The 21,126-nt window shown below is 34.0% G+C and overlaps 1 protein-coding gene across 6 annotated transcripts in view; it reads right to left on the reverse strand.

Annotated features, from left to right (window-relative positions):
• The window catches only part of LOC106139541 (high affinity cAMP-specific and IBMX-insensitive 3',5'-cyclic phosphodiesterase 8), a 99,973-nt gene that overhangs the window by 71,968 nt on the left and 6,879 nt on the right, over positions 1 to 21,126 (reverse strand). For 4 of the 6 annotated variants that reach the window (XM_060949407.1, XM_060949406.1, XM_060949405.1 and 1 more), the window contains exon 1: positions 314 to 1,293. In XM_060949407.1, the coding sequence (XP_060805390.1) occupies positions 314 to 736 (423 nt within the window). In that variant the 5' untranslated portion in view covers positions 737 to 1,293. Of the gene's footprint in view, positions 1 to 313; positions 1,294 to 3,700; positions 3,790 to 20,059; positions 20,166 to 21,126 lie in introns of those variants that run through there. The other 2 variants (XM_060949408.1, XM_060949409.1) reach the window with 2 other exon arrangements.

Genomic DNA, 21,126 nt, shown 5'->3' on the forward strand with positions numbered 1-21,126 from the left:
ATCTTTGTTCTCAAAAATAATGAAACTTCAAGTTATGTTGACCTATCGGACATACAAAGCTTGTTTTGCCACAATAAGAACTTTCCATAGATCAATAGTACAATCAATAGTACTAATATAGACACAATTATAGATCCCGAAGAAAAACACATGCTTGAAATAACCATACCTTAATTATTTTAAGTGCTTTGTCCCTTCAATTCAGTCAGAAACACTGGATATAAATAATCATGTATTCAACTCTCAATGCGTCATCGTTGAATGTTGTTACTGCTGTATTTATATAACTATCTTATTATTCAAATAAGCTTACCTCCTCCTCTTCATGAACCTCCACTTCTCCGCTGCTAGACGTCTCTTCAATTATGTTAGTCAAATACAGACTAGGCCGCATTGATACACGTTTAAAAGCCGAAGATCTTCTGAACAGATCTACATCATTTTTTGCATCATCGCCATAATTAGCAAACTGTTCATAGAAATTATTCGAATCATCATCAACACTACTCGCTTCACTATTGCTTATAGACTTTCTACCTGTATTAGCTGCGGCGGCTTTTCCATCAACTGGTCTATAACTCGTCACAGAGTTTGAATCAGTATATTCATAAGCTAAATCGAATCCCCTTGCATCGAATAAACTTTTGAATTTATTCCAGCAACCTCTGCTTTTAACTTTCTCTTCTCTCTCAACGATTTTTCGATTTTCGTAAACAGTGTCCCGATTGGTGTCCATTGTCTTCAGACATCAATGGATGTCTGATGGTTTGGAACTGAACTTTGATCAATCATGCGATTATAGTCACTGGATTATAGACGCGTACATTTATCTATATTTAAAGTAAATCTGCGTCAACAATTTAAAATCAAGGCAAGCTAATCACGGTTAGCCCTTACTGATTGTAGATAATGTGAATAGTTTCCTGTGATCAATTACCTGATAAGATAATTGAATTAGAAGTTCTAATACACCTTTTAACGTGATTGAAGAAATCGTTGAAATCTTATTATTTTAACGCGAGTATAATGATTGTTGAATGTTAAGGCTCAATTTGTTTATATTTCAACACACGTGTATATTCACTACACAAATCACAATACACTTTATAGTTGTACAGAAAGTCACTTAGGGCACGTTTTATTGTAAATTAATTTATAGAGTCTTAATATTTTAATGTCAAAAGAAAAAATATAATTCTACGTTATTTTAGTCACTAAATTTTGCTAGCACTTTTTAGTAACGTGCGATATTCGCCAACTTGTGTCCGTCAAGGCGATTACAATATGACTGGACTTGCTTTCGTGTTGTGCCGCTAACTGATAACATTATCATTAACTACACTGATTACTGATTAACTTTACACAAATCACTGGGTGTTAATTAATTCAACTGACGTTACAGAAACAGCGAAAATTTTGTATGTATTTTCATCATGTTCACACACAACGTTGCATTGGAGTCTAAGGAGTATAACTGGCGCCAATTCTCCATTATGCTCCAGTCCAATACATCCTGAATTGGTGAGGTTATATTGTCTGAATGTCAATGAGAATTATCTATTGTGAACCTTATAAAAATACACTAGAAGCTAATTAAAAACGTTATGATTTTCTGGATCGTATTATGTACATTATACGTATATAATACGATACTGGGATGTCTAAAAATGTATGACCCTTAAATAAATTAACGTAAAGACTAATTATGATGGTTTAATTTTGATTATGATTGATTCAACATTGTATCAAATGCGGACCTTTGTAAATTACTTAATTGAAGAGAAAAAATAACTATTGGCAAGTATTATGAATTCGATAGTGATGGTCATAATGACTAGAATCTTTATTTTTTTATTTATTTACAACTTCTATAACTATTTTTACAGACTAAGCTCATTTCAATAGTGTAACTACATGTGACAAAAGGTTATTTTATTTATAACTAATAACAAATATTGCAATCCTTGAGTACAAATTTCACCCAGGGTACAGGAAAAAGGTGTTCTGACAGACATCGCACAACTAAAAAAGTCTTACTCTAGAGACTTGAAATTTGGGCTGACTTGAAATCCGGAAGCGATGTAAGGACACACTAAGAGACTTTACGAAATTCCCCGCGAGCACGGGAATTTTAAAGGTTTTCGTAAAAAGCGGACAGAGTCGTATCGACCACTAGTTTCAATATATTTTATAAACTTTTGAAATTTGCTATTGATTTGATAGAAAGAACAATCAGTGTCGAATATCAACATCGACTGTCTGTGACGTACAAAATCCGTTAGTGACGAAACTAGTCTAGATTGGCAACAAGATCTAATTGATCTGATAATACCTCGTAATGTAAGCGTGCCGCAATCTGGTTTATTGAAATGTATGAATAAAGAGTTAATATGATATTTTTTTTAGCTATCTTAAATGGAGTCCGCTCAGGGAGACCAATAGTCAAAACTTTATAAAATATTATTTTAATAACATTTTATTTTAATAATATTTTTATAAAATATTAGTAAGTTTTATTTTCACGACCCCCGAGTTGGTTTTTGTAAAATATTATAATGTTTTATCATTATTTTAATAAAATTATTTAAGGCATAATTAATAATTTTGATGTTAATTGTTATTGGAGCTATCGTTACGTAGTAAACAAGATGTTTTAATAACTACATTAACATGTAAATAATCAAAATATTTTTAGAATAGGCCGACTCCATCTCTATCCCATGCGTGTCGTAAAAGGTGACTAAGGGAAAATCCTCTCGGCCTTTTCAAGAATGTTAGTTGTGTCCACTCCATAAGGGATTAAGATTTGATTACATATACATATGTGAGCTTATGAAAATTGTGAATCAGTTTTATGATGTCAATGCCAAATAGGTATGTAATTTGTTTTAAATCGGGGATAATCCACTACTATCAATCAATTTATAAGCTGTTTGCTGTTAATACGAAATATGGAAGTGACGACACCAACTCATGCAAAGATAACAAATCAATCCGTAACGGATGTACCTATGAATCGACAGTCGACATGTTTAACTTGGATTTCAATTTTTTTATTGTATTAAAGGCGGCACCAACAGCATTCTTAATGTGTTGTCGGATAAAATTTACTTTCTAATAATGAGACACTGAATCAGTATAAATAAATTGTGACAATTTGAGAAATATAAAACAATTTAAATTAAGACGTGATTTTTACTAACATTTAGATAAGGTTTACGTTCGTACTAGACTAACAAGATTATGCGGATTTATTTGTACTGAAATAAAATTATATTATTATTGTAAAAAGTCCTACTGTTACTGTTATTTATTGTGGTAGGTACTATAAAGAGTTACTGTATTGTGCCAAATCGCGCGTGAGAGGTTTAGTTCCATTGTATTTTTATTTTTGTTTGTAACGAATAAACTCAATAGATACATTTTAGATCGATTTTGACAAAAATTTGGCACAGAGATAGAACAGACCTTCAGGAGTAGGTAACGAAGACTTTTTTTGGAAATTCCCACAGGAGTAAAGTATCCCGAAAGTACTATACGAAACTAAATTTCATTAAAAACATTATCCGTACTCATTGATAGATGTACAATACAGTCGCCTGCACGTGAACTTGACCCTTCTAGATTTGTACGAAGAGGGGGTCATATTTCTCTGCGACTGTACGTGTATAAATATAATTATGTACTTGTGTGTACTTACGGTGACGTCCACTAGCGGTTCGTCCTCTGGGGTGAGCGCCAGCGAGGAACGCCGGCCAGCGCGCGCGCCCGGCGACCCGCTCGAACTGCCTGCAACAACATCAAATAATTTATATTATACATATACCTCGTGTCTATCCCAGGGAAAACAGAACTAATAGTCTGAAAAAGACTCCCCGCTTGCACCTTAGAAAAAAGTTATTCAACCATTAGAGTAATTTGGACATGCTATGCATGCAGCATCACCTAGAACTGGTTTAATGCTCCGCTAAGGAGAGCACGTAAATTTATCCTGTATTTATTACTTGCCAGGTAAAGAGACCCAACAGTCTCAAAAATACACTAAGACCACGTTTAACTCCATGGCTTGATGCCATGAAAGACTTGAAAAAGTTTTTGTGATTAACGGTTGCCTTGACATAAATTTATATTTTCTATGGACTAGTTGTGCGCTTTTTATCCTTTAGTCGCCTCTTACTAGAAAATGTACAGGTAGAGATGCAGTGGTACTATTGTTATCTACTGAAAACTAAATGACACTTCATTCGTTACCGCAACATGGTATCGTCGCAATCGCAACCTTAAATATCGAATTCAAAATCATTAAGTTAATGAGTAAGTGGATTGGTATTTATAAATGTTGTATAGATAATAAATAACCTGTTTCTCTTTCTTCATTAGTAGAGCGGCTCAACCATTTTTTCACTAATTCAATGCTGGATTCCTCTCCAGCTATCATTTTTCATTTACACATTACATTTATCACAATATCACAGATTTCTTTCTGATTTTTAGACACACATGAATTTATAAGTTTGACGCACCTTCATAATATTCACGATTCTAGCTTTCACTAAAACTAAATTTAAAACTTGTTATTGCCTATGACGCAGTACTGGCCAGTAAAGAAACAAAAGTTTTTTTTTATTCACGAAAACAAATGATGACTCCGAGATAAAATAAATGCAAGGGCGACGTTTCGACGTTTAAATACAATAGAAAAATTCAACCGAAAGAAATGACAGCGCTAGGCCGCGTTCGAATATCGAATTAATTAAATGACGATCGTCGACATGCGAACGTAAACAGCAGTAGATAAACAATTTTTAATTTTCACCTCGCGGTTTTATTTTTAACCTTTATTACTTGGTGTTAAGATATAGTTTGTGTTTTTACGTGTGCAGGCGTGTTTGTGGCGAGGAGTTTGTAGAGCAACGAGCGGTCGGTTAGGTAATGCTGTCAACTGGAGCCGAGACAGTTGATCGAAGAAGGGCGGTGAATGTAGGACGGTGGTCGTATATTGTGGCTGGAAGGGATATCTCATGCTCTCGTGCTTGAGGTGGACTATTTAATCTAGGACATAGGCTTTAACAATTTCACTTCGTTTTAAGACAATGGGATTTTTTCATTGCTCAATAACGGTTGAAGAAAATATTTAGGTAACATCTATGTTACATGAAAAAACCTATTTTAATCATTTATCCTAAAGTACCTAGATGAATATATGTTTTTAGTAGCATAAATTGCAAAAGGAGCATAATTTTAACCAAACACCCTATAATTTACGAAATATTCTTCGTACGAAGTAAAAGGTAATTTTAATAATATCTTATCACTTACTACAAATATCACAAGTTAACAAAAAACGATAAACGTTATGCGAAAACGTTAACTGATGGGTCTTTAAGATTGAGCGGCGACAGAAACCAGTTTGGTAGGTCCTGAGATTAATCAGTCACGATCACATGGTACAGTCGACGAGAAAACTTAATGAAATTCAGCTGTAATGAAGCTGCTGTTTAATGAAGAAATAATTACTGAAATAACAAAAGACAAACTACAAAAAGATTTCATAACTCCATTAACATTAATTCTATTTTGGACATGAATTTTCCACTTTTTAAATTTCATTCCATTTTATCTGATTTGCGTTGTCTGTCAAAAGCAGTTATTTTCTCCCCTGGTTTCCAGAAACCAGAGAGAGAGCGTAAGCTAGTGCTTGCATTTCGCATCTTTAGTTAGAATTCGCATACGAAATATCTATTTCGTTTGTTACTTTGTATGCTATTATATAAAAGTAATATATTATATTATAATTTTATATAGGTATTCCTTTTATATAATAGCATACAAAGTAGTAGTGAAATATAAAAATAAATTTAGCTTTATTGATGCGAAATGCTGATGAAATGATGGTTCATAAACTATATACGCAAACCGGAGCATCTATCAAAAAATCACAAACCAGATGTGGCTTCGTGATTTCAATGATGTCGTTTCATCTCATGCTTGACTTCCAGTGTCAATTAAGTGAATACATTTCATATCTTGATATTAAAATCCTGCGCAAATTGAATGAATGTTACACGCGAATTACGAGATAATGAGTCAAAGACTATTGTAAATACTCAGTTGCTTATCAACCTTTGTGTGTGGCTGTACATAACTTGTATTTCGATACGGCAAGGTCAGTTAGTTCAGTTATGAATGGTTGCCGCTGCAATTCGAGCTGTTGATGCTATTGCAAAGATAGGATTTACACGGGAACCACACGGCACTTTAGAATCATAGTAAAATGTAGGAACTAAATTCATTGTCCTGATTATCTATTTAAAATTGTATTATTGAGATCACGTAATGGTTCTCTTTTTTTGTAAACAACCATAATAAAAGGATAAACGGTGATATATTTTTTATGATAGAGGGTTTTCTAACTTTCTAGCACCACATTGAATCAATAAATTCAACTATTTATTGCAAATACCCCTTTTTGTAAACCATAGTTCTGCACCAAACATTGTTTTGTTATGCCGTATTGAAGTTACGATAACAAGTATGCGGCTAGCCTTTATTCAGTAAACTAGTTAGTGTCAGCTTTTCCATACGGGTCTCGTTGACATTTTAACGAACCCCAAATCCAATGTGATTGGTGGTCTTGAGGTCAATAGTGCCAAGCGAGGTCACAGGGTTTACTGTCTGATTTACAAGTCTGTGTCATTGAGGTTAGTTGTTCGACGATATATACACTATGTTATTTAGAGGTAGAATTAGCAGATATGTTTGTATATAAGTAGTCATTATCGGAACTACTGAAACAATTAAAAAGCATCTTTCACTGATTGTATATTGCAATTTAAATTAGTAATCAAATAAGGTTTGAATGTTCAAAGTATCCCGACGAAGTAAGTTTTCCTTTTAAATAACTCTTTAACGGTATGGTTTCTATAGGGATAATTTGAAGTTTGACATAAACAAAAAAGTGGACCCCAGATTAAACCCATTGTTGTTTATGTTTAGATGTTTATCTATTTTACTATTTACTCGTATTACTCGTACGCCGCGAACTTAGGACTCGCAAACACTTTCCATATTTACAAAATAGTAAATAGTAAATATCTCATAAACTACTTTACTGATTTTGATGTCCCACGAACAGATTATACATAGTTTTAAATTTCATCAAAATCAGACCCATGGTTCGAGATTGCTCAATCTGTGTGTTTTGTTCCATAATATATATTTATTTATCTATTATTTTATTTAGGTTAGGCTTCAATACATTAATACAATAAATAATGATACCTAATCCATAGGTGCTGTTAAGTGGAGATAAATTCTACCGTAATTTTATGTAAGTACGTATGTTAACAACTCTTTGATTCCATTTCATATTACTATTCAATTCAGATTTTCAATGATAGTGAATTATCATTTCAATGCTGCGTACGTTTACTACTGACAAATCTTTGCCAACATTCAAAGCATATATTGTACTGTACGGAATTAATTGCATTAATAAATCAACTGATAAATGTTTACATCCATCCGAAATAGATTTATGGCTGATTGCTTATGTCACCACTGCGATAGATCTCGATAGGAATAAATTGTTAATTACATCCATATCGTTAAATGTAATTCCCTTGCGGGGTAGACAGAGACAACAGTCTTGAAGACACTGAAAGACCATGTGACCAAGACTGTATGGCATTATGATGGAATTGAGATTCTAACAGTGACAGATAGCTACCCCATAAGCCTATAAGAGGAGTCCTAAGTTCCCAACTCCTTATTCCCTAATGCCTTACGGAACCCATGAGAAAGATATGGTTTTATTTGTTTGTAATATCTTTATTGCATAGAAATTTACACAGTAACAAGAAATAGTACATAGTTATAAAAGAAACAAATCACTTGTGGAGTGGTTGTATTCTTAAAAGTTAACTTAAGATTGTTAACTGTTTTTATTTCATGAGCGGAAACGAACATGAAGATATTGTGGCTCAAACGAAACAATTTTATCACTACGCCTCAGAGGTTGATACACTAAATGTAATCTACTAATATTATCTATCCTATCAATCGTACAAATCCTACTAACATAATATATGTACAAGTACATACAATGGATCGCATACAATTGGTAAAAATCTATCTAGGTGTTATACAAAAAGGTAGTTTAAATATATATTTTTTTTAAGTAGAGGATGAAGCGGAACAAGTATGCAAGGATCGTGGAAAGGTGTAGTTTCTGTCTGCCCCTTGAATATTTTATGTATTATGTATGTAATGACTGTAATAGTTATCATTTTCAGCGTAACAACTCTTGGAATTCTTTGGAAACAGGACTTATTTCATGCAGTAGGTAATAAAGTTTCCGTGTAACTCTTTAGTTATTTTAGCTTTTGTATTCAATAATTGATAAATGACTAGACCTTCTTGCAAGCAAATCAATTGTTGTATGGGAAAAGTTAATTTTTTCGCTTTGTTTTTTACCTCGTCTCACATTGTTTCTGCAACAAAGGCACAGACGGACACACAGGCAAACAAAATACAATTGAATTGGTTTTGTTGTTGTTGTAATCAATCAGGGTATGTTTTTATCAATTTAGGTATAATGATAACTAACTTTGGCCCGAAGCGTTACCGCTGTTAAAGGCAATAGAAGTGGAAAGACGTAGCCATAGCGTAGAAATCAGAATTATAAAATACTATATTATTTCGATTTTTATAAATCAGCTTCACATAGTTGTGACTTAGCTCTGTCTATTCCGTAAGGGATGAGACGTGATACTTGTGCAGTGTGCGTGCATACCTGCCTTGACAACAATATTCGCCGGGTAACTCCATAAATCGCAATAAAGGTCAAACTGTAGTATAATGTGGCAATTATCTAGAGTTACGAACAACTTAGAAGGGCTAATTAAAGGTAATTTCCTCTGGGGTACGTTTGACCTCGACTCCGCAGTCGTGACGTCACCAAGAGGATCGGTTTTCGTTCATAAATGGCAATATTATGGGAATACGACATTTGACTTCGACTAGTACTACTCCCGGCTTGCACGGTTACAAATAAATGTTTATATGAAGTAAATTTATTTTAAATTCCCATTTCTATACTTTTTCTTAGGACCTTTAGTATTCTTCTTAACTGGTAGTTGAAGTTAACGGTGAAATTGATTGGGATATTTGGGAATAGTTTATTATAAATGTAAAAAATACAAATCGGAAAATTTTAAGTCTGTTCTTATTTATTAAATCGCATAAGCTATACTCTATTTGAGTAAGGACATTCTTTATGCAAACTGCATAATTCAAACAAGAGTTAAAAGATCGCTAGCAATTTTAAAATGCAAATTTGTACGACCGGAGTCTGTTAAGAAAAGTTGCTCCACCATCAACAACTCGGTACAATATAAGTAGGTAAGCGTTTATTTGAACTAGTTTCTGTTTTATTTATATTTTTAATTTGAGTTACGTTGTGCCGTTCGGTTTTCGGCACTTCAGAATAGGGCCATTTCATATCTTTCTTATGGATCGTCGTATAAGGTTAGTAAGGGAAAGGCTAATAAACTTGGTATATACGTATGTATATTACTCGTAATATACATATGTTAAAAATTACAATGTATATATTTATGCTAAGATCATACACAAAAGGCGGCCTTAACGCATTATGCAATTAAGTAACAGATTATTAGTTGCAGGGTAGTTAAAAGTCGCGGGCGAAACCTAGTGCTATTGTTATGTCAAAATTTTGCCAATGTTTACAATGATTCATACAATGTTGTTATAATCATACAATCACTTTAAAAAAAATAACATTACTTGAAGTTGTGACCGAGGAGATTAAGCTATCATAAATAACATACACGGGATCACATTTCATAATAAGTTTTGACCTTAAATTATAAACAGGATTGTGAAAGTGTGTTATGTTTGTTTGTTGTGTCCCCTGCACACAGTCAATGAATACAAATCTTAGTTTAGTTTAAGAGTTTTATTTTCAAGGCAACGGTGAATTGGCATCATTGTTACGAGTATTATACTCGCGTGCACCACCTTAGGCCTCATCTTGTTTACCACCAAGCGGATTGTGGTCAAACGCACTCAAATTTCATAAAAAAAAAAGAATTTTTTTTAAATGATATCAGAGCGAGTACCACTTGCATAGTTTTTGTGCTTCGTCCACATCATCCACATCTTAACTCTCTTCGTGTACGAGTAAGCTCGGAGAGAACGGAGAAGGATATCGGTAGGAAATATTTTATCCCTAATATGGGTAATCGTAGGGACAGTCGCGGAGAACAACTTATGCTCATATATTAAATTAACATCAATCTTGTAAAAGTGCTTGTCTCTGCTTAGTCGTAGGGTATGATCCCTTATTCGAAATTTTGAGAAAGACAAACAAACTATGCTGACGACTAGACTAGTCCGTTGGTAACTGCAAGATTTTTGGTTTAGAACCATTGTCAAGAACTTGTGCGATTAAAGAAGAAAGCATGGCTGGATTTGTTACCAGCAAAAGCTAACTTAAGAATGCAAGAGGTTATAGATGAGGATGTGAATGAAGCACGTAAGGAATATAAAAAAATGAAAGATTTGGTTAAGAAAGCTGTGATTAGAAAGAAAGAAGAGTATAAAGAGGATTTTGATAAAAGGCTATCAGAAGACTTTCAGTCAAATCTGAAAGTATTCTGGAAATCCGTAAGGTCAGCCCGAGGAAAAACTATAACCAGAGAGCTGACTAGGATCCAATGCCAGGATGGTAGCGTTGTGAAAGGAGAAGAATGTGTGCTAAAGATATGGAAGGACTATTTTGAGAGTTTATTTGAAAAAAAGGAAGAAAATAAGAAAGAGTTCTGCTATAGCAAAGAAAAAGAGAATGAGATGGAAGGCGAAATTGAAATGTTTGAAATTGTGGAAGCACTTAAGAGTATGAAAGCGGGTAAGGCTGCCGGGTATGATAGAGTGTCGGTCGAGATGCTTAAAGCAGGAAAAGGCGTCGTAGCTAGACAGTTGTACTGCCTTTTCAATTTGTGTTGGAGAAGCGGCCGAGTACCAAAAGATTGGTGTAAGGCTGTTATTGTGCCACTTTACAAAGGAAAAGGGTCACAACTGGACTGCAAAAATTATCGTGGTATAAGCCTGCTTAGCGTCGTCGGCAAATTGTATGCTAAGGTATTGATTAATAGAGTCAGGAATGAAACTGATGACAAAATATGGGATGCTCAAGCGGGATTTCGAAAGGGAATGGGATGTACTGATCAGGTCTTTTCTTTGCGGTGCATAGCCGAAAAGTTTTTGGCCAAGAGTCAAAAAGTCTATTGCACATTCGTGGATTTGGAAAAGGCCTATGACAGAGTTGAGAGGAATGAATTGTGGTCAGCACTTTCTATGCATGGGGTGAGCAGTCTCTTGATACGAGCACTGAAATCCTTATATGAGGATTCGAGTGCTTGTGTCAGGATAAACGGAGCGCACACTGAGTGGTTTAAGATTGAGAAAGGTGTTAGGCAGGGATGTGTTGCGTCACCGTGGCTGTTCAACCTATTTATGGATAGTTGTTTGACAGATTTGAAAGAGTCTGAAAGTGGATTAAGGATGAATGAATTACTCGTCAAATGTCTGCTCTATGCCGACGATCAGGTTATACTGGCGTCATCAGCGGAGGAGTTACAGGAGATGGTAAACTGTATGCATGAAGCTTTAAAAGAGAAAGGAATGAAAGTGAACGTAAGTAAAACTAAAACACTGGTTTTTGAAATGGAGAAAGAAATGACAGCATGTAATATTTTGATTGGAGGAGAAAAAGTTGAGCAAGTGAAAGAGTTTGTATATCTAGGATCAAAGTTTACATCAGATGGCAAGTGTGATAGTGATATTGAAAGGAGAGTGAACGCGGGGAACATGGTGAATGGAGCTTTGCATGCCTTTATGAGCAGTCAGAAACTATCCAAAAAGGCTCGACTGGCTGTGCACAGGGGCGTGTTGGTCCCGACATTAATGTATGGGAGTGAAAGTTGGGTATGGCAAAAGAAGCACGAAAGCAGAATAAATGCAGTGGAAATGAGAGCGTTAAGGAGTATGTTGGGTGTGAAATTGAGTGACCGGATAAGGAACAGCGTGATAAGGGAATGTTGTGATGTGAAAGAAGATGTAGTTACAGGAATAGAAAAGGGTATGTTGAGATGGTTCGGTCATGTGGAGAGGATGAATGAAAACAGGTTGACTAAGCAGATATACAAGGAGAGTGTGGAGGGAAAGGTCGGGGTGGGAAGACCTAGACGAACATATCTTGATCAAATTAAGGACGTCCTGGTGAAGGGTCAGGTCAAAAGTGCCCGAAACCGCCGAGCTTGCATGAAGAGAGTTATGAATGTGGATGAAGCAAAGGAAGTATGCAGGGATCGTGGCAAGTGGAAAGAGGTAGTCTCTGCCTACCCCTCCGGGAAAGAGGCGTGAGTTTATGTATGTATGTATGTAACCATTGTCAAGTCAACCCCAGAATAGCATGCAATCCTGGGATGGACCACATCTCCTTAAGAGGGTAGTACAGGGGGTCAGCATTTTGTATTAAGTATGTCAGTGAACTTTTATGGCGAACGAAATCGCGGGAAATACCTAGTAAACAAATACTTGATTAGTTTTTTTCTAACATGTTAGATCATCAATCTGACAACGAAAACCGGCACGATGTTTTTTCATATTTACTGTCAATAAATACCTAAGAAATTTTCGCGATTGAACTACATTTATTGCATCAAATAACGTCGAAATTATTTCCTCCTGCCCCAATATCTTGGATAATCTTCCGTTATTAAATTTCCGAACCACTGAATGAATTATTTGTTATTACATCAATATTTCTGAACGATAAAAATGTCCTTGTTTCTTGTACATTTTTTATGTGACAGCACATAATGTTATAGGTTATCTTACTTCGCTCTAATAATTACTGTTTTTTTTTAATTCATTGTCACTAAACATATGTATCATTTATTGATTAAAATTTTCAAGCAAAGCAATGCAAAGTATTTAACTATTACAATTTAAAAAAAAAAGTCGTTATTATGTATCTATCTAAACATGTAGTAAACCATTCCATTCCATTTTTACTTTACTACCTTCTAATTCTTTTTATGGCTCAGCTAATCAACTATTTCTTTTTCATTGGTACTTTTTATCTTTTACAACAAATTCGACTTGAACCACCGATAATTTAAACTAAATACTTGGAAATAGCACAAGGTTTTAAGTTTTGTAATGATAGCAATACGATGCAAGTTAATACTCTCGTCACGATGTCAGATTTGAACAATATCAAATTGACAATGAACTTACGTCGAATTTCAGAGTGGATTTTTTTTATACATATATAATCACATCTATATCCCTTGCGGGGTAGACGGAGCCTTGAAAAGACTGATAGGCCACGTTCAGCTGTTTGGGTTAATGATAGAATTTAGGTTCAAATAGTGACAGGTTGCTAGCCCATCGCCTAAAAGAAGAATCCCAAGTTTATAAGCCTACCCCTTAGTCGCCTTTTACGACATCCATGGGAGAGAGATATAGTGGTCCTATTCTTTTTTCTGTTGGTGCCGGGAACCACACGGTTGGTGGATTTTTTTTATTATAATTAAATTGAATTATTGTTATTTTAGAGGAAAATAATTGTTTAAAGGTAATAAATATTAAACATTAAAATATGTCGTAAAATATAGCATACCTTGTCATTATTGCGGATTAAAAAGATGTTATTAAAAAAATTGAGCTGGCAATGTACCAATGACTACTTTAGAAGTTATGTAGGTACATTAGTTTCAATACTAACCGATGCTCTAACAGTGAGGGAAACATCGTGAGAAAACCTCCACATTCAGGCAATTGGATGTGTAACCATGATCGATCCAATACGGGAACCTAACGTTCCCCTGCGAAGGTTGCGGAGATCAGACGGGAGTCACTTCGTGTTAAAACCTGACTTATCCAATCCAGGATTCATGGTCAAAGGAATACCCTAGGCTCCTCTTCGGAGTGGTGAGGATGCAACCGGGACTAAAGCCAGGAGGAAAAAGAATTATAGTGCACTAACAATAACACTCGATATGACAACTATTTTGTTGTTGTAAGTACTGCTTATTGATAAGTCTAAAATATGATTTTCCTTGCAATTTTTGTAATATTTCTATTCACGAGGGATTACTTGTTGGGCTCGTTTATGAAAGAAAGGAATTCCTAACGATCATGCGACACTCAAAGCTTTTAGCTACTGAGTGTGCATGCAGAGTTTATAAAAATAGTAAGAAAGCAGAATTGAGACATATCAAACATTTATATGTCATAATATTTCAACAATCTGAAAATGTTATCAACATTTTCCTAGTTAGGATGCTGAAATGCGCCTTTGACCACGATCCTTGATTGGATAAATCAGGTTTTAACTTTTTGTTGTTATAATAACAAATAATGATTAATTGATTACACATCTAGTACCTGCAGATAGTACCTACATATCTATGTCCGATTCGGGTTCGAATTCCACTTTAGTTTAAATACATTACAGGGAGGAAACACACCATGTATCATCGTCGTATTCGGTCTTACACATCATTTATTGTTTTCTGATTAACGAATTTTCTGTATAGTTTTTATTTTGTGGTACACCGTCGCTGAGTAATATGCATTCCAAGTACCCACGCCATATAAACATAAGCCATGGGACTGCATCGTTTAGCGCGGGGTATTTGCACGACACCTAATTAACTTGCGAATAGGTATTTTAACTCATAGTAGTTTTGAGCTTCCGTGCCGGTCTGGAGGACGCTCCACTTAACTCCACAGACAAGAGTTAGCTCTTAAATATAAGAAACTGGTCGGATAGAGAAGAAAAAAAGAAACATAGTGCCAGCTGCTTCTGTAAAAGCATCTGCTATCAATCAAACTATTGAATATGGAAATTGGGAAGTCATGGCATCGGGTACTAATTGAAAAACTGAACCTGTGCCACGTGTCATACGTCGCACGCTCTTTATTTTTGCACTATTAAACATTGGGCCACCCATGCTCTCTATTTTAGATATGCATCAAATCTAGTTAAAATTTTATTTTAAAATGATTATTGCATAATAAAGCCTGTTCACTTGCCAAGACACAATTGAAGTTAAATCGAGTCATGGGTGGCCTTAAAATCTCAGGTCAGTATGGTCACACCTACTGTCTGCGCTTACCTGATTAGGGTTTTCAACATTAAATATCCGAATATAATAATATAATGAATAATAATCCAGTCATTTGTACTAAATTCAAGAGTGTAATATTTTTTTAAATAATTGAGAATATTAATAAAACAAAATATTTATGTTTCAAAAGCCTTTGATTAAAAAAATAATTGTTTTACATAATTCGAGAGGATGGTTTGTAAACTTATAATTTTTTGGCACAGCGTAATGCTTTCCCTAACAGTAGTGACAAAGGGAAGGTACTTTATGAAAATTGAGTTCGATTTTTGGCAGCCCTGTAATTCGATCATGCATAGTCGTTTAACCGTTGTGACCAGGTGTGTGCTATTAATCACAACCGTATTTATCAGCGCTTGTGAAATTGATATCACTGGTCTAACTTGACTTTGTGTCTGGGCAGTTTAAGAATTTATTTAGTAGAACATATGATTATGTAATTTGTTATTAGAATGAATGTAATGATAGTTTGAGTATGTAAGGTTAAAGTGACTTTAGCTAAAAATATAAAGGAAAAGACGACGAAAAGACTAAATTATTTGATAGTGTTATTGATAATATCACACGGACAGACAAACAGAAATCATGTTTTAGCTTCAATTAGTCGATATAGATATTGGCAAAAGATCGATTCATTTCGCGCCTGTAAACTTTAGAGACTATTAAAAATATTATTGGTTTTTTTAATAAATTGTATTGTAGGTACTTGAGTTGTTATCTACGAATTACATAAGTGTATATACAAACTCAATATACTCATATTAAATAACTTGTAAAAGAAGTTTTGTCCGCATGCCACCCGCTAAGTACATTTTCACGGATAATTAAATGTACAGTTGGAAACATTATTATAAGAGTTGTTATTCTACATACATATAATCACGTCTTTGTCCATTACGTGATGGGACAGAGTCAACAGTCTTGGAAAGACAAAAAGGTCACCTTCAGCTGTGTGGCTTCATCATGGATTTGAGATTCAAATAAGCATAGCCTAAAAGAATAATTCCAATTTTATTATCCTTTCCCTTGAGAAATTAATACGACTTAATTATTATTTCTTGAATAACAACAAGTTTAAAAGGAAGAAACTTAGATCCAACCCAAAATAATATAATAATATACCTAGTAAACATACATAAAGTCCATTCTTAAAATAGACTTATTTGAAAATCACTACACCACTAACTAGTGCGTGTCACGACACGACTTTTGTGTACGAAGTTGACAATACAATTATACGAAAACCAGTTATAATAGTTGACAATATTAAAACTGGAATTCGTGCAATATTGTCAAATACAAACCGCCCTGCTTTAGAATATGTATATTTGTAAAAGAAGCCATAAACAGGACTGACTCCTTAAAAGTGTTGGATTATGCTTACTTTTTTTGAGTAATTTTTGCCCGCTCAATATTTAAATTCACTTTTTAAACTAAATAACTATGCGATATTTCTGGTCAAGCTATAACTTTTTTAAATTGTATATTTCAGATTACAAATCCATTTTACTCGTCGAATGTACCGATCGTGATGCTACGTTGTTATCAAAACACTCAAATCGTAATAGAGGCCACGTGACTGTACTGACGTCACATTGTCTTATTGCCGTGTCGATGTGGCGTCATCGTGCTCAATCAGAGCCCTCGGAAAATTGCTGAGTCGATTATCTCTGATGGTTGCATATTTTTGTGAAAAAATTTTTATTTAGGAAGATAAATTCCTTATTTTATATATAGATATTTTTGTAAAATTGATGAACAAAGCGATTTGTACAGAAATAGGGATGGGCTTATAAACTTGTGTTTCTTCTTTTAGGCAATAGGCTAGCAACATGCTAAGCAAAAATAGTTAAAACAGATAAACTTCAGCCTCACAATATAAACGAAATTCTTGCAACTCACATAAGACGCGGATCTTGAAAATACACTTGAAAGCGCTTTCATAGCAATCTCGGATCGAAAGGCATTTTAAACCAATATCAGATTGTTGCATAAAGCATATGCACTTCGGAGTATCTGAGAGAAAATAACAAAAGATATGGAGTGGGCGAGGATAGGGATTTCATTTTGTGCTATACTCTCTAAAGGTATAGCACAAAATGAAACTTTACACAGTAAAGTACGCTACTTTCATACACAGAGCTGATTGTTCTACTCATAAATAGGTTAAAAAAATTATTTAAGAAATTCAAAAAACTTTTTATGATATTTTGGTAAATTTATCGCTTTTTTCCATAAGAATTTGCGTAAGTATGCTATATGTATATTGATCTTAATGCATAATAAAGACACTGACTGACTGATCTCAGTCTAGAAGATAGGATATCCGGGATTTTTCGTATTACGTGGGTGGAGGAGGGCATTTTGCTGCAAATTATGTTTATTAAATTTCAATGAATTGCGACCATTTTTTTCTAAACTATGTATAATTATTTGTATTACATATCTTTGTACGACACAGACACGGAAAATATAGCTTAAACTTGAAATACTTAAACGGATTATATTGTGACATCAACTGATGGGACTTTTTTCGTATCTACATCTATAATTCTTTTGTAATCCTTTTTCAAATATTGTATCAAGAATACTACAAATTAATCAAGGCGTCTGCATCGTGGTATCTATGTATTATAAACAATATACTAATTACCTACTTAATTTTAATACCCCTGGAGACTCGATAATAATTAGAGCCATATAAAAACTGTTCAAGTGCGAAATGGAAAGAATTCAAAAAGTACTTACCTATATTCGAATTGCGTATATTTCGAATATTAGTACTTTTTGAATTCTTTAATACACTATTCGTTCCTATGAAAGCAGATTCTAAATTCAAATTTTTCAGGCAGCATCCTTTTTTTGCAATTAATGGCCTGCTATGTTTAAAAATAAGAACTATAACAACTAATATTATAACTATACATCAAAATAAATTTATGTAAAACTAAAATAAAGAAAATTTTATTAATAATTCTAGAAATTTCAATTTTTTTTATTTTATTCTTATTTCAAGTTTCTCACTGTATTTTTTTTCTGGAAAATGTATTTTCCACAGCAACCAATAACTACATACTTAATTGCTAGTTGTACCTTGTACTTACTTTTTATTTTTTATGTCATCAAAAAAGCTTTTGCTATAACATAAAGTTGAATTACGTGACATTTAATTTTTTTTAATTTTTGTGAACCTCATTTGGATCATTCGATATCCCTTTTTACTTATAATTGTATGCTGAACCCTAATGAGTATTATTATAACTACTAGGGGTATATATATATCTTTAATTACTTTGATAAGTACGTTTTTGAGATAAGTTAATGTCCAAACAAAATGGATGGTGCAATTGAACTTTAATACAATCTTTTGATATATCAATATTTTACATGATAGACAGATCCAATAGTCACAGGACTCGAAGGCCACGTTTGGCTGAAATTGTGTCTTGGAATGTTAGGGGGCTTTCCCTTGGTCGAGTTGTACTATTTACACTAAAAATGAAGCAGCCCTTAATACTTTATGTTTTTACTTACATCCAAGGGGCCGATACGAGAACTTTGATATACATATAACAATATATGTATAAAAGCGGAATACTCACTCACTCATTCATTGATAGCAAAATCTCAATCTTAAACTACTAAGCCAATAAATATGAAATTTGGCAAGAATTGTAACTAGGAGGCGTCCGCTAAGAAAGCACTTTTGGAATTTCCTGCTGGAATGGGAGATAAACAGATTTTTTGACGAGCGGATCTGCTGGCGCACTCTGGTAAAACATTTATTATATCTTTCCTCTTTCTCTTCCAGTTTTAACACTTCGAAAAGCCAACAGCCCGCTCTTCTGTGCGCTTTGATTTATAGCTACCATTTATCCCTTTGGTTTTGCTCCATTTATACTTCGTTAATGACTATAATGAAATCAATAAAGCCCTCAGTGTTGATGAATAAATCAAGTAATTTTTAATCACAATCAACTATTATATAAATTTATATATGAAGAATCCGAATGTGCGGATAATTATTCGATTATCTGTTCGATTTGACATAAGTATATGTATTGCTTTACGTAACTGTAGTGTAAAAGGAAGTATATCAGTGTGATACTACCCACCACTAGCGCTTACTGTTTTCTAATCAGTAAACAAAATAAATCCAATCGTAAAATACTTGTTATATATGCTGCTTACGTAGTACTATGGCGCGATAATTATCTTACTATTACGATAACTAATACTATTGTACATTTTTGTCTTCTTAAACAATATTAATCACCCCAGTACGCTCATCGAAAGTACATTTATAGAATTAAAAGATAAAATACGGAGTTTTATATAAAAGTATGTTAAAAGAAACGCCCTACTCAAAAAGAGTTATTTCTTCCTGACGCTTGAATGAATAGTGGTCATATTCGTAAGCATTGCAGAGAATCTACAAGGCAAGTCTTGATTCTCTTGGTTTCGCCAAGATTGCAGACCGTGGTCTACAATTTGTGAACAATCTGTTTGAGGCACTCAGCACTATGATTGGTCTACTACGCCGTAGTATTATTAAAACCAATAACTGAAAATGCAATTAAGAATATGCTCATAAGATAAGGATTAAATAAAAATTATAAATAAAATTATTTTTGTTAAATGAATACGGCAACTCAGCTGCTATCATGACGTGCGTGACGTATATTGTTGACTGCCTATTCGATTACTATATTCTGATTCTGACATTCGTAGTAATTTTGCGTCGCACGTTACTGCTTCAATCAAACGCTTTACAGGCATGATAAAATATATTATATAAGTTATAATCAAAAGAATAAATGTTTAAAAAAAAAACTCACTTCTACAGATCTTGTTGTATTTATACATGTTAGAACATAATTGAGTCACATTTCCCACGTATTCACAATCGCAACAAGTGAACGACTAAGGAATCCTGGCCTGTTATCAACAGATGTGACGTAAACGGCGATAACTTAAGTCTCCATGGCTGCATTGTTGCTAAACTGTTGATGTTTGTGAGCCCACGAGGAAATCACGTGGCGAAACGTCTCACTTATCATTGCTACGCAGACTTTAGAAATAACACATTCACCGTGGCGTGTGGTGATAAAAGTGAAAATCTATATTTATAAAAGCGAAAAAAAAATATCTTATTCATTCACTCACTCACTGAATATGAAAGCTCAAACCTACTGAGCCAATATTGCCAAATTTCATCTAGGTATATACCTACCTAGATGAAATTTGGCAGAAAGATAGATTGTAGCTTGGAGACGTCCGCTAACACAGGAGTTTTTGAAATTCCCGGTAGATAACGGGAATTTCCAAAAATGCAGGCAAAGCCGCGTGCGCTCCCTAGTAAAAAGGAATTTCACGACCATCCTAATTATTTCTTAAAAAATGTAAAGTTTATTGTTTACATCAGCAATATATTTCAGCGCAGAGCGTCTGATGTTCAAAACATGCACTAAACTGACGTCATGAACCCACAGACAAGGTAAAACTAATATTTTATACAGTGGGAAGAATGATTATTACATAAACAGAAACATATTTAATAAATAACCCGGGAATAGGCCCAGTATTACATACAGAATGTGCACTATAAAATTTGTTAAAAGTTTTTCACAAACACACAACTATTGCACCTTTTCCTCGTCAATTTACACAATAATGTTGAGATCATACCAATGGTCTCACTTCTAGGTTCTATGACCACTTTCCATCAGACCATGGTTAATCATCTCGCAGTGACAATTTTTTTGCTTAGTAGGTATACTTGTGATTGATAATTGCACAATTACCAATGTGAATCCATTGAATACTTCAATAAACATTGTTTTCAACTGTAATTGTTAAATGATTTCTATCATTTTCTGCAATTATAACTGTAATGACCAATCGA

Source organism: Amyelois transitella, chromosome 19 (genome assembly GCF_032362555.1).
Source record: "Amyelois transitella isolate CPQ chromosome 19, ilAmyTran1.1, whole genome shotgun sequence".
In the NCBI taxonomy this organism is placed as follows: domain Eukaryota; kingdom Metazoa; phylum Arthropoda; class Insecta; order Lepidoptera; family Pyralidae; genus Amyelois; species Amyelois transitella.